The following is a 14,959-nucleotide window of genomic DNA, read 5'->3' as shown; positions in this document are numbered from 1 at the left end:
AGTAACACAGATGAACCTTATATTTCAAGTTTCTTCTAAACTGACATGGTGATTAAATGATAATTTGTGTGTCAGCAAATAAGTGGAAGAATCACCTAAATTATATGATTATATTTTCTAGGAAGCATACATTTACTTTGTATTGATGTCAGTATCAGGCTTTGTGTTGTTTACATGTATGGTATACTTTAGGAAGCAGTGAGTTTTGACGATGTACACGTAAACTTCACTGCAGAAGAGTGGAATTTGCTGGATACTTCCCAGAAGAATCTCTACAAAGATGTGATGCTTGAGACCTACTGGAACCTTACTACTATAGGCAAGTCTGTGACTCTTTTTTTATTTTTGCATTTCAATATAAAAGAAAAATGTTCCTGGGTTACTGATGATCATCTCTCATTTCAATGGAGAAAAAGTAACACTGAGTTGAATAAATCAGGTTAATTGCTGTGAAAATTCAGAGTAATTTGAATTTTGCCTAATTCCAACACCATATCATTCATTTTCTGGTACTTTGGTTTCAGGCTATAATTTGGAAGACCATCATACTGAAGAACAACACCAAACTTCTAGAAGTCATAAAAGGTAATTTTAATGTTTAAGCTGATACAAATATGCCTGTGAGGAAATTTTAATATGATCTGGAAGCTCTAAAGGAAAGCAAGTTTGTAAAATATCAGTTCTTTTATTGTAGCTATGGTTATAATATTCTCCCAAAACTGTGTACCTCAATGTCAGTTATCTGATTGGTGTTTGCAAGGCATTTCTGTAAGAAAGAAGAGAAGGAAACAATGCCTTAAGAGATTCCTTTATTTGATTTGTAACTCCATTAGAGCTATGTTGTGCAACTATTTAGTATTGTCTAGTCTTTTTTTTTTGTATAGTCTCATAATATTTAGATTTTGCACATTGAACAGTGATAAACATGTACCCATAAGCTTCTAATAAGCAAATACTCCATGATAAAGTTGGTGATGCTCATATTCTTGTAGTGAAATTTTTAAGTTTATGGCAAGGTCAGTTTATGAGAGTCAAGAATGTTGTTGAGGAGAAACATTAATCATGTCTGCAATGAAAAAAAGTCAATGTGTGTTAATTCAATGTGGAAACCTTTCATTTGTTCTTCTTTTTTAATGGGTGTATCAATTGTCAGAATTGATGAAACCATCTGAGCATAGATATACTAAAAGGAACAATGTACCTCTATCTACTTCAGAACAATGAGAAGATATGTAGTTTTCTGCCTTTGGTAGACTTTCTGAATATGATAGATATTTGTAATTAATTAGTTTTCTAACTTTACTTGGAACATCTACAGAAAATCTCTATGTGTTATAGAAGTTTGGAAATTCTTCTGTTCATACTGGTTCACAGTACTGCTGTGCTGTGATGCACACTACAGGAAAAACTAAGAATGCAATCAGAGTTTTAATGCTCTGAGTTGTCCCATATTTCTTATGACATGTTAAAAACATCATATAGAAATCTCATATAGGCTGAGCAGTGGTGGCACATGCCTTTAATCCCAGCACTTGGCATGCAGAGGCAGGCAGATTTCTGAGTCCAAGGCCAGCTGGGACTACAGAGTGAGTTCAAGGATAGCCATGGCTACACAGAGAAACCCTGTCTCAAAAATAAACAAAACCAAAGAAACAAAAAGAAACAAACAAAAAAGAAATCTCAAATAGAAAAATGAGGCTATAAATGTAATAGATGATTTTACAATCACAGGTATTTTCAAAGAGGTAAAGCAACCCACAGTGAGCAAGTACAACCGTGGACATCAAAGTAATAAAACCTTTTTTTTTTTTTTGTTTTTCGAGACACAGTTTCTCTGTGTAGCCCTGGCTGTCCTGGAACTCACTCTGTGGACCAGATGTGTACCACCAACACCTGGCATGATAAAAGGTTAAGATCTGAGTGTGCTTTATTATTACTATAAAGTTTATTTATGTTGGTAAAATGATCAGGCTAATGAATGTGGTAAATTCATTCACATGTATCCATTATTGTTACAGGTATGAAAGAAGTCATATTGTAGAGAAGCCTTATGAATGTAACCAATGTGGTAAGGCCTTTGCAAGACACGGTTATCTCCAATATCATAAAAGAACACACACTGGAGAGAAACCTTATGAATGTAATCAATGTGCTAAAGCCTTTTCACGTCACGGTCATCTCCAAACACATAAAAGAACACATACTGGAGAGAAACCTTATGAATGTAATCAATGTGGTAAAGCCTTTTCACAACAAAGTCATCTCCAAATCCATGAAAGAACACATACTGGAGAGAAACCTTATGAATGTAATCAATGTGGTAAAGCCTTTTCATGTCACAGTAGTCTCCGATCTCATAAAAGAACACATACTGGAGAGAAGCCTTATGAATGTAATCAATGTGGTAAAGCCTTTTCTTGTAATGGTAGTCTCCAATGTCATAAGTTAACACATACTGGAGAGAAACCCTATGAATGTAATCAATGTGGCAAAGCCTTTTCATGTCACAGTAGTCTCCGGTCTCATCAAAGAATACATACTGGAGAGAAACCTTATGAATGTAATCAATGTGGTAAAGCCTTTTCACGTCACAGTCATCTCCAAACACATAAAAGAACACATACTGGAGAGAAACCTTATGAATGTAATCAATGTGGTAAAGCCTTTTCATGTCACAGTAGTCTCCAAATTCATAAAAGAACACATACTGGAGAGAAGCCTCATGAATGTAATCAATGTGGTAAAGCCTTTTCAGGTCACAGTGGTCTCCAATATCATAAAAGAACACATACTGGAGAGAAGCCTTATGAATGTAATCAATGTGGTAAAGCCTTTTCTTGTAATGGTAAACTCCTATGTCATAAGTTAACACATACTGGAGAGAAACCCTATGAATGTAATCAATGTGGCAAAGCCTTTTCATGTCACAGTAGTCTCCGGTATCATAAGAGAACACACACTGGAGAGAAACCTTATGAATGTAATCAATGTGGTAAAGCATTTTCATGTTACAGTAATCTCCAAAGACATAAAAGAACACATACTGGAGAGAAACCTTATGAATGTAATCAATGTGGTAAAGCCTTTTCAGATCACAGTAGGCTCCAATATCATAAAATATCCCATACTGGAGAGAAAGCCTATGAATGTAATTAATGTGGTAAAGCCTTTTCATGTCACAGTAGTCTCCAAACCCATAAAAGAACACATACTGGAGAGAAACTTTATCAATGTAATCAATGTGGTAAAGGCTTTATACAGCAAGGTCATCTTCAATATCATAAAAGAACCCATACCAGAGAAACCTTAGTTATGTAATCAATGTGGACAAAGCCATTTATAAGTCAAAAGGTTCCAAAGACATAAATGATCACATACTGGAGAGAAGCTTTATTAATGTAATTAATATAGTTAAAGCCTTTTCACAAAGTTTTTGTCTCCAAAACCATAAAAGAAACCAAATTGGAAAGAAACCTGTGAATGTAATCATTGTGGTAAAAGCCTTTTCATAAGGATTTTCCCCCAAAACATGAAAGAACCCATGTTGGACAAAACTATGAATGTAATCATTGTGCAAAAGCCTTTTCATGTCCCACTCGTTTCAAAAATATATAAGATTCTTTCTTGGAAGAAACCTCATGAATGTGATCAACATGGTAAACACTTTTCACAACTTTAACATCTTTATTATTATAAAAGAACAGGAATAGGAGAGAAACCTCATGAGTGTAATCAGTGTTGTAATGCATTTGCAAGTCACAGTCATCTGCAATGACAGGAGAGATCACATACCAGAGAGAAACCTACTTGAATATTAACAATGTGGTAAAGCCTTTGCATGTCATAGATCTTTACACACACATAAAGAAATCACAGTGGAGAGAAGCCTCATTAATGTATTCACTGTGAAAAAAACTGACAATTCACTTTTTTCTGCGACTACATAGTAGAACACATTCAAGAGAGTGACTCAGTGTCATCAAGGTGCTAAGCCCTTGCATGTCACAGGCATCACCGAATACATAAAAGAACACATACTGTAGAGAAAATGCATGAATGCCATGAATGAGGTACAGTCTTTGCATGATAATGTGCTCTCCAAATTCTTCAAATAACACACTTTTTGGAGATACCTTACAAATGTAACAAACGTGGGGATACCTGTGCCTATCACTATAGTCTCCAAAGACATAAAAGACCACAAATTGGACAGAAATCTTGTGAATGTACTCAAGTTGGAAAATTCTTTACATGCCACAGTATTCTCTGAATACAAAAATCAACACATACTAGAGAGAAACCTTCTGAAAGTAATCAATGTGGCAAAGCATCTGCATGTCCTAATCATATTTAAATGCATGACAGAATTCATAGTAGAAATAAACTGTGGTGATTTGAATATATTTGGCCCTAAGAAGGGATAATATTAGTATGTTTGGCCTAGGTAGATATTACTGTTTTGAAATAAGTGAATTCCTAGAGTCGGGGTCTTTGGAGCTCCAGTCAGTGCAAAATAGAGTCTCCTACTATTTTGCTGGATGACAGTCTCTTCCTGGATGCCTTTTCATGAAAATGCAGAACTCTCAGCTCCTTCTCCAGCATCTTGGCTGCCTGCATGCTGACATTCTTCCTGCTATGTTGGTCATGAAATAAACATTTGAAAATGTAAGACAGACTGAATTAACTATTTGCCTTTAAAATTGTTGCCTTGGTCACAGTGTCTCTTCTTAGCAATGGAAATTCTATCTGAGACAGAAGTTGGTTCCCCAGACTTAAGTATTTTTATTGGTAGGCCTGACCATGCTTTTGTTGGAATCAATGTGGATTTTTAGACTTTGGATTTGTACATGCATTAAGTGGAACTTCATGGGCCATGCTAGTAGAACACATATGTGCTAAGGGTGGTTTGAATTCTGTATATAATTTCTATAATGTTTTGATGAAGAATGTTGCTGTCTTTTGCTCTCATCAGAAGGTCAAGAGGTTTATTTTGTTAACTGCATTGACAAACGAAGTCTCAGGAAAGCCAAGCATATCCTTTGGCCAGTGTTTACTCTCATGGTGACTGTTTTGATCATGCTTAGTAATCTTAGAAAAGAAAAAAAATATGAATTTTTAGCTTCAAAGAGAAAATCTCACCAGGAAGTTGAATGAAGCTATATCCTGTGATCAAAGATACACAATGTTATTAAAGAAATGGTGATATTATTGCAAGATATCATCCACCAAAACATGTGGATGTGAAGTTGTATGAATGAGAACTGTATAGTATTAGGCATTATTATTAACTGGTTACTCTTTTTATGTGGACATGAAGACATACAAGTATGTGTCAAATTGACAGTTGACGAATTCTGATTACTATACTGGGTTTTCAATTTAAAATCTAAAGGGATATAGGATATACTTAGGTCCAGGCATGGTGGTACACAACTTAAATCCCAGGAGATGAACATATAATTTCTGTATATAATTTCTATAATGTTTTGATGAAGAATGTTGCTGTCTTTTGCTCTCATCAGAAGGTCAAGAGATCTCATCAGAAGATCAAGCAGATCTCTGATTCAAGTCATCCTGGTACAGAAAAAGTTTTAGGTAATAAAAAGCTTAGGTATGGGCAAAGTGTTACATATGTATTTCTCAACATTCAGAAGACAGGGCCATGCAGATCTGAGTTCAAGGTTCCTCTACAGAGCAAGTTCAAGGACAGCCGAGCTTAGGCAGTGAAGTTGTTGAAAAATAGAAAGCTGGTGATGATGTAATAGAAAGAGTGATGTTTGGGCCCCAGCAAGCAGAGGGACTCAGCAGCTTTGTCCATGTGGCTCTGCTTTTAGAGGAAAATATAGAATGGACCACTGAGACAACTGATGCTGGTTGGCTGTAGTTAGAAAATTAGTGGTGATGAGCAGGAAACCAGCACCATTAGGTGAAATCTTCTGGTAAGTGTTTTCTGAGAGGACAAAGAAGCTGTGTTTGAGAGACAGCCAAGGTTGTTCCTTGTGCACCTGGAGTCGATCATGTGTGAGAATCACCCAGGTGGTATTGTTTTCATTGGCATAAATGAATCTGTCATGCAGAGCAGCTAAAGCTTGGTCCTGTGAAGGGAGTGCATGAGAGCAACGCAGTGAATCTTAGTTAAAGCAGAAGAACCCAGCATATTGAAGATGTCAGTCCCATGGGATGAGCAGAGAGAACAGCAGCTGCAGTAAAGTGGAGTCAGTCAGAACCTAGAGTGCTATAGATGGAAGAGTTGGTGAAGCGACCCAATCTCTTTTGAAGAGCACGGATGATCATGTGTGGATCCCAGATACTGGAACAAGAAACTGTAATATTGAAGTTACCTTTGAAACCCTAATATTTTGAGACTCCAGAGCTGTGGGATACCTGCTCTGGAAAACTGTTGCAGGGAATAAAACCAGCCAAAGAGAAAGAATTGTGCTGCAGTGAGCGAAGCAGGAAGGAGTTGGAGATCTGAAGAACACTTTGACATCAGACATGGTGGTGCAGAGTTTGGAGATTGCCTTACAGGCTTTTGGTCTTCTTTTGGCCCAGTATTTCCTCATAATGGAATATAAAATGGTGAAGTATGTTCTGCAAATTTGGATGGATATGATATTCTATTTGTTTTTAAAGATATAGGCCTTTCCTCCAGCAGACACTGTGCCGCTTCCGGTTCCCGGGCGGTCGCGAGGGCACTTCCGGTCACGTTCACTTCTGACCCTGCGGGAGGAAGCAGACGCGGTTCAAACCGGAAGCGGTTCCCGGTGACCGGGGGCGTCGGCGACCCGCGGCCGTCACCCCGCGACCCCGGCACTGGCGAGTGACGACACCGCGACCGCTCAGCGGTCGCACCGGGATCCCCGCGCCCGCCGCAGCTCCCGCCTACCCTGTCGCGCTGTCCGTGACGTCACAGCCGGCGACGGGGACCCGCGTAGGCGCATGGTGGCGTCTCCTGGGTTTTCTTTGGCGGTGGCGGCGGGTATCGATCCCGTGATTCCCCGCTGCGGCCCCGAACCCGTCGATACTAATCGATACTAATCAATTATCAATAATTGAGCTAATCAGTAAATTGTGGCGCAGGCCTTTGTTCCCAGCACTCAGGAGTCAGCGGCAGGGGCATGATGGTGATGGGATGCTGATGACGATCAATACTCATGGTAAGCGGTAATCAATGATAATCAATGACAAATAGTTGATGCTGGTCAGTAACTAAAAATGATCAATAATGATGATAATCAATGATTGATAATCAGCAGTTATTGCTGATCAGTAATCAATACCGATCAATAATCGATCATCAATAACCGATAATTACTCATCCATAGTTGATGACAGCAGTCAGTGCAAAGTGCAAATCAATAATCATCTTGGGAGGATCCCAATAAATATAAATAAAAATACAAATATAAAATGTGCAACGAAATATGAAAATAAAATTCTAATGAAATAAAAGACAAAATATAAAACATAAAATAAAACGAATAAAAATTTAAAATAAAATGTAAAATATGAAAAAACCTAAATAAGGTAAAAAAAAAATATAATAAAATATAGTAAAGTAAATAATAGGATAAAATGAGGCACAAATATAAAATTAAATAAATAAAAATAGAAAATGAGATATAAATGTAACATAAAATGAATAAAATAAAATATAAAAAGGAAATATAAAATATGAAAGTATGAAACATGCTATAGACAAATCATTATTATTATAATATAAAATTAAGTAAATAAAAATATAAAATAATATAAAATAAAATCTAAATGTAAAATAAAATAAAATATAAAATATGAAACATGCTATAGACAAATCATGATTATTACTGTTTTCCATATTTCGGCATATGTTGAAGCACAATTGGTCAAACAGCGCCCGAGAGGAAGTGACACGTGCAGTGTGATATTTAACAATTTTATTTCCCTCACACAGCCAGGTGTAGAATTGAAAGTCCGAGCAGATTTTTATTTTAAAATCTTTAAAATTCATTTCTTAAACTATTTAAAAAAATTTTACGTATTTTTACTCATATTTACATCATGCTTTATATTTATAATTTATTTCAGTTTTTAATTCGTATTTGATTTCATATTTTACGTTATTTTACAATTTGATTTACTTATTTTTATGTTTTATAATTTATGTTTAATGTGTTTTATGTTTTATTTTAATTTTATAACTCATTCACAGTATGCTTTATACTTATGTTTTATATTTTACATTTTATATTTTATCATATATTTTGAAGTTTAAATTTATTTCACTTTATTTTATATTTTATATTTTATTTTATATTTCTATTTTATGTTTTCATATTTTATATATACAATTTTTCATATTATATTTAATTTTATATTTTATTTTACTTTTATTTCTTTAATTTTATAATTTATATTTTATATTTGATGTATATTATTTGTTTTAGTTTATGTTTTATATGTATGTTTTATATTTTACATTTTATAGTTTATTGTATATTTTAAATTTTACTATATTTTATGTTTTATTTAATTTTATTATTTGTTCTTATTTTCATGTTATATCATATACATTATTATATATTGTTTTTAATATTTAATGTTATATTTATATTATTTTATATTTTACTTTACTGTTAGTTTTTTATTTTCTATTTTCTATTCTTTATGTTTTATATTTTATTTTATTTTTTATTTACGTTTACATATTTATATTTTATATTTTATTATATATTTAAATTTTATTTTATATTTTATATATTGTGTTTTATATTTTATTTTTATGTTAAATTTCATATTATATATTATTTTCTATTTTATTTTACTTTAGTTTTTAATTTTATATTTTATATTTGATGTATTTTATATTTTATTTACTTTTTAATTTATTTTATTATGTTTATGTTATATTTTATATTTATGTTTTGTATATTACATTTTGGTTTTTTTTTTATTTTTTTATTTATTTTTTTTCTTTTTGAGACCGGGTTTCTCTTTGTAGCCCTGGCTATCCCTAAACTCACTCTGTAGACCAGGCTGGTGTTAAACTCAGAAATCCGCCTGCCTCTGCCTCCCAAGTGCTGGGATTAAAGGCGTGCGCCACCACCGCCCGGCACATTTTGTATTTATTACATATTTTAATTTTAAATTTTATATTTTATATTCTTTATTTCATAGTAAAATATTTATTTCATATTGTACATTTTATTTTATATTATTTTCCATTTTAATTTTTAAAAACTTTATATTCCCATATTTAATGTGTCATTTTGTTTTATTTTATATTTTATATTTACATTTATCTTATAATTTATATTGATGTTTTATATTTAATGTTTTTTCCATTCTATTTTAATTTAATTTTTAATTTTATATTTTAGAAGTTATATCCGATGTATTTTATATGTAATTTTTATATTTCATATTTCATATTTTATAGTTGATGCATCCGATTGATGAATTAGAAGACGCAGCTTCATCATCTCTATCGATTTTCCGATGATTTATTTCCCAGCCGACACAATGAGGAGACAAATCGACAAGGAATGAGGGTGAGGCCCTGAGGCCCTGGTGGACGCTGCCATCCGAGGCCATGTTAGTCCTTATTACAGAATCAAGTACCAACATCGTGGAATGGAATGTGGCTATAACTTCTGAAAGTAAAAAGGTCTATTTTATGTCAATGTACTTGATATACTATAATTTGTGTCCACATAATAATGAAATTCATGGTGGGACCGACCATAGGCTCCATGATAGATTCAGCTTAAAAAATTATTACCCTGTCACCATCAGGTCACGGTCTTTTTTTGAATGGTGACTCCAGGGTTAGTGATTGGAAGCAATGTTATTAGAAGGGGCCGTGTTCCAGCCTCAGCAGGCAGAGGAACTCAGCAGCTTTGTCCATGTGGCTCTGGGAGGAAAGAATAGAAAGGACGACTGAGACAATTGATGCTGGTTGGCTGTAGTTAAAAAATTAGTGGGGATGAAGTAGAAACCAGCACCACTGAGGTGACATATTCTCTGAAGTGTTGTTACACCGTCCATATGCTGGGTTCTTCCCCTGCGACTAGGATTAACTGTGTTTCTGTCATGCATTCCTTTCACCCTGTCATGCCTTAGCTGCTCTGCATGACAGGTTCATTTATGCCTTTGAAACCAATAACACCTGGGTGATTCTCACACATGATTGACTCCAGGTGCACAACAAGGAACAACCTTGGCAACTTCTGGAATACAACTTTGTGTATTTGCATTGCAGTAGGTTCTTGGTGGTCTCTGGGGTGCCAGTGACTTGGGCACAACATCTTGGTGCATGGACTGGAACCCCAAAACACTCAAAAATACCAGCTGAAGGATTGAAAGGCTGCCTGTTAAGATGTGTCATTGTTGCCGGGTGGTGGTGGTGCACACCTTTAATCCCAGCACTTGGGAGGCAGAGGCAGGTGCATTTCTGATTTGATACCAGCCTGGTCTACAGAGTGAGTTTTGGGATAGCCAGGGCTACAAAGAGAAACCCGGTCTCAAAAAGAAAAAGAACAAAAACAAAACAAAATAAGTAACAGATATGTTATTGTTGTTCTTTGTGTCAGTTCCTTGTCTGTCAGATTTGTGTCTTTGTGCTTTGGTTTTTGGATTTTTTTTGAGTATTTGCAGAGGGAGATGACTAAAGTGAATGTGGAAGCACATTATAGTGAATGCAATGGAGAGTTGAAGCCACAAAGGGCTTGGAACATGTTTCAGATCCTGGTGTAGGGGATGGTGTGTGTGCATGGTCTTAATTTCTGGGGATGTAAGAATCTTGCTACATGGCTGACAGCTCCCTTCCTATCTTTATTTTCTCCTCTGTACAAGGGTTGGCATATGCTGGGTACCCTTTACTGCCCCCTTGAGGCTATCCATTTTGTGTGTTGCAATTTCTTATTCTCTGAGGAAATGAGACAGATTTCATCCTAATCAATTTAGTTACTAGCCCCATACCTTGGGTTAAATCCTGTGGGGAAGAATCTCGCGGGTGGGGGGAGGGAGTCCGGCGGCGGGCTTCCCATCCTGCCCGGATTACACACAGAAACCCTGTCTCGAAAAACCAAAAAAAAAAAAACCCAATAATTTTACTTCCTCCTTTCTAATCTGTATTACCTTTATCTTCTTCAGTTTTATTGCTCTTGCTAAACTTTTACAGAGTATTTTAAATAGATATGGAGAGAATGGATCACCTCTTCTTGTTTGTGAATTAGTGGAATTAATATGCATGTCTCTCTATTTTAATTGTTGTCTCTCTATTTAATGTTGGCTATAGGTTTGCAGTAAAGTGACATTATGTTTAGGTGTGTCCCTTGTATCCTTAATCACTCCAAGACCTTCATCATAAAGTGGGATTAAATATTGTCAGAGAATTATTAATCATCCAATGAGATGACCACTTATTTTATTTTCTTACACATTAAGCACATTATATTAAAGCATTCCTGTATCTCTTTAATGGAGCCTGCCTCATTGATCATTGAGGATGATCTTTTAAAATGATTTCTATTTTATTTAATTCATTGTATTAAAGATTTTTGCATCTGTGATTTTAAGGGAAAACGGTTTGTAATTCTTTTTGTAGCTATGTCTTTATATTGATTGGATATTTGAGTAGCCATGGGCTCACAAAATAAAATCAGCTAAGGTTTCTTCTCTTTCTATATTGTTGAATACTTTGAGGACTATTGTCATGAACTCCTCTTTGGAGGTCTTGTAGGATTCTACCCTGAAACTCATGATCCTGGCCTCTATTTGTTGGCAGACTTGTAATGACTTCTCTTTTTCTAGGTGTTTAGGTGTGTTTAAGTTATTTCCCTTAGTTTGATTTAACTTTGGTCAGTGGAACAAATTGAGATTAGCCTTTTCTTTTAGAATTTCTAATTTGGTGTTGTAGAGGCATTTTAAAGCTATGTCTGTACCATTCTCTGGCTTTCTTCATTGTCTGTTATTTTGTCACCCTTTTTATTTTAGATTTCATTAATTTGGATATTCTCTATCTTTTAATAAGTGTTTCTATTTTGTCTAATAAAAGGTTCAAAGAACCAACCCCATGTTTCATTAATTGATTGTATACTTCTCTTTCTATTTTATGGATTTTGATCCCAATTTGACAATATCTTGATGTCAACTTCTTTCCTTCATCGCTCACTCACTTCTTTCCATTCTAGATTTCAGAGAATGCTCTTAAATTGCCAGTGTGAGAGCTCTCCAATTTTTTCATGTAGGGATTTTGTGCTATGAACTTTCATCTTAGAGACAGTTTCATTTTATTTGTATTCCATAAGATTGTGCATTTTGCATATTCATTTGCATTGACTTCTATAAGGTCTCTAATTTCTTCCTTTATTTCTGTCTTAACCTAGTTTTCACTCAGTAGTGAGGTGTTCAGTTTCCATGAGTTTGTAAGCTTTGTGTTCTTTCTGGTTTTGTTGATATCCAGCTGTAATCCATGGTGGCCTGATAAGATACATGGTGGGTAGCTTGTCTTTCTTTATGTATTGAGACCTGCAATTTGTCTAAATATGTTTTCAGTTTAAAAGTGAGTTTCATGAAGTTCTAAGCAGGAAATATATTCTCTTTTATTTTGGTAGAATGTTCTCCAAATTTCAGCTGGATTCATGTTCATGCTATCAGTTAGATGGAGTATTTCTCTGTTTAATTTTGATCTGGGGAATTTATCCATTGGTGAGAATGGAGTATTGAAATTTGCCAGTATAATGTATGAAGGTTATCATGTGATTTTTACTTTAAAACTCTTTTTTTTACAAAGGTATGTGACCATGTGTTTGAGGCATAGATGTTAAAAATTGAAATGTCATTTATGGTAACTTTTTCTCTTTGATGAGTATGTTGTATCTTTCTCCAATTTTTTTGATGTTTTAAAAACTATTTTAAAATAGTTACATCAGCTTGCTTCTTTGGACCATTTGCTTGGAATATCTTTTTACAACCCTTTACACTAAAGTAATGCTTATCCTTGATGTTGAGCTATCTTTCTTTTTCTTTCTTTCTTTCCTTTTACAGTTATTATTGTTTTTAATGATATATTTATTTATTTTATGTATATGAGTACACCATTGCTCTCTTCAGACACACAAGAAGAGGGCATGAGACCCCATTACAGATGGTTGTGAACCACCATGTGGTTGCTGGGAATAGAACTCAAGACCTATGGAAGAGCAGTCAGTGCTCTTAACCACTGAGCCATCCTCTCCACCCCAAGCTGTATTTCTTATATGCAATAGAAGGATAAGTTTGTGTTAGCATCCATTCTGTTAGCCTGTGTCTTTTTATAGTCATCTGAGGTCATTGATATTGAGAGAGTCAATGAGTGGTGATTGTTATCTTCTGATATTTTGTTGTTCTTGTTGCTGTTATTGTTACAGCCGCAGCTGGTCGTGGTGGTGGTGTTGGGGTATGTGTGTGTGCTTTCCCTTCTTTTGCAGATAACAAGATTATTTATTACATGTGTTTTCATGTCTGTCATTAATCTCCTTGGGTTGGATTCTTCCTCCTACACTTTGTGTAGGTTTGTTTATGTAGATAGATCAGGTTAAGGGTTAGGATTATGGTTAGGATTAGAAATCCCCAAATAATATTTACCACAACAAGATGGCTGTAATTGTGATTTGTGTCCAATGATTGAAATGGAATGGAGAGTAAGATGATAGAGGATACTCAGTAGTCCTGGCTCAGGTTCTTTCTAGAAAAGGTCATACTGTGCTTTCAGACGCCTTTCCTTTAAGGAAGATGAAAGGGAAAGATTGTTCCAGTAACCAATTATTAGACATGGAAGTTGAAAGGAAACATGCTTCTCCCTGTGGTGATGCATGCCTTTAATCTCAGAACCCAACAGAAAAGTCAGGAAAATCATAACGCAAAGACCCAGCTCATCTATATAATGAATTTGAGGCAAGCCTAAGTTAAATTAAATCCTGTCTTACTTCCTTCTCAAATATTTTCATTGAAACTGGTTAGAAAAGGTGTCGTGTGAGTACACACATCCGTACATATCCCTTTCTACTTAATGTTTTTAGATATGAATAAATGCATTGGAAAACAAGAAGAGTTAATAATAAGATATTAAAATTTATTTCTGTGGGGGAATTTAAATTTACTTTAGCTTATGGCTTTTCTCATTTGCATCTATATTTCATCATTTTCTGTATCAAAACTGCATTCCTTGTGCGGTTTAATCAAAAGCACAAGCTATGACAAACAATCTACACAACAGGTTTAGTCTGTAATGTGTTATTTCATTCTAGTTCCTAGGAATTTAAAAAATTTAAATACACATTTGTAGCCCAGCTGCAGAGGGCACACATGGATCAAGAAATTCTCTGGTAGAAGAAGGCCAAGAAAATCTCCAGTGCTAAAGAAAAAAATCACATAATTCCCAGGATGAGATTTTGTTTTCTCATTAAGCATCACAAAAGCCTTATTCTGAGCAAGACACTGACTTTGACCCTTCACAAGACCGAGGGCCTCTCCTCCCATTGATGCCCAACAGTCTATCTTCTGCTACATATACAGATAGAGCCATGGTTCTCTCCATGTGTACAGTTCAGTTGATGGTTTAGTCCCTGGGAGCCCTGGGGGTTCTGGTTGGTTGATATTGTTGCTCTTCCTCTGGGGTTGCAAACACCTTCAGCTCCTTCAGTCCTTTCTCTAACTCCTCCATTGGGGACCCCATGCTCAATTCAATGGTTGGCTGCAGGTATCTGCCTCTGTATTTGTCAGGCTCTGGCAGAGCCTCTCAGGAGACAGCTGTATCATGCTCCTGTCAGCATGCACTTCTTGCTATTCACAATATTGTCTGTGTTTGTTGACTGTATATAGGTGCAGCAGTCTCTGGGTGGCCTTTCCTTCAGTCTCTGCTCCACACTTTGTCTTGGTATTTGCTCCCATGAGTATTTTGTTCCGTCTTCTAAGAAGAACCACTGAAACCACACTT

At 35.2% G+C, this 14,959-nt stretch overlaps 1 protein-coding gene across 1 annotated transcript; it reads left to right on the top strand.

The window, feature by feature from the left end:
- Nucleotides 1-285: 285 nt before the first annotated feature.
- LOC143433874 (uncharacterized) lies at nucleotides 286-3,156 on the top strand. The gene is made up of 3 exons (XM_076706201.1): nucleotides 286-319; nucleotides 525-585; nucleotides 2,019-3,156. The coding sequence occupies exons 1-3, from the start codon at nucleotides 286-288 to the stop codon at nucleotides 3,154-3,156; spliced, it is 1,233 nt and encodes a 410-aa protein (XP_076562316.1).
- Nucleotides 3,157-14,959: the final 11,803 nt, after the last annotated feature.

The sequence above is a fragment of the Arvicanthis niloticus genome, assembly GCF_011762505.2.
Source record: "Arvicanthis niloticus isolate mArvNil1 chromosome Y unlocalized genomic scaffold, mArvNil1.pat.X SUPER_Y_unloc_2, whole genome shotgun sequence".
Lineage (NCBI taxonomy): Eukaryota > Metazoa > Chordata > Mammalia > Rodentia > Muridae > Arvicanthis > Arvicanthis niloticus.
The sequence above is the reverse complement of the archived record's forward strand: the minus strand, read 5'-3'. Positions and strand labels throughout refer to the sequence as shown.

Excerpts from the sequence above, each read along its gene's own strand:
- LOC143433874 (XM_076706201.1), top strand. The coding sequence starts at position 286 with ATGCTTGAGACCTACTGGAACCTTACTACTATAG. Across the intron at positions 320-524 it reads CTGGAACCTTACTACTATAG|GCTATAATTTGGAAGACCAT; the intron begins GCAAGTCTGTGA and ends CTTTGGTTTCAG. Across the intron at positions 586-2,018 it reads ACTTCTAGAAGTCATAAAAG|GTATGAAAGAAGTCATATTG; the intron begins GTAATTTTAATG and ends TTATTGTTACAG.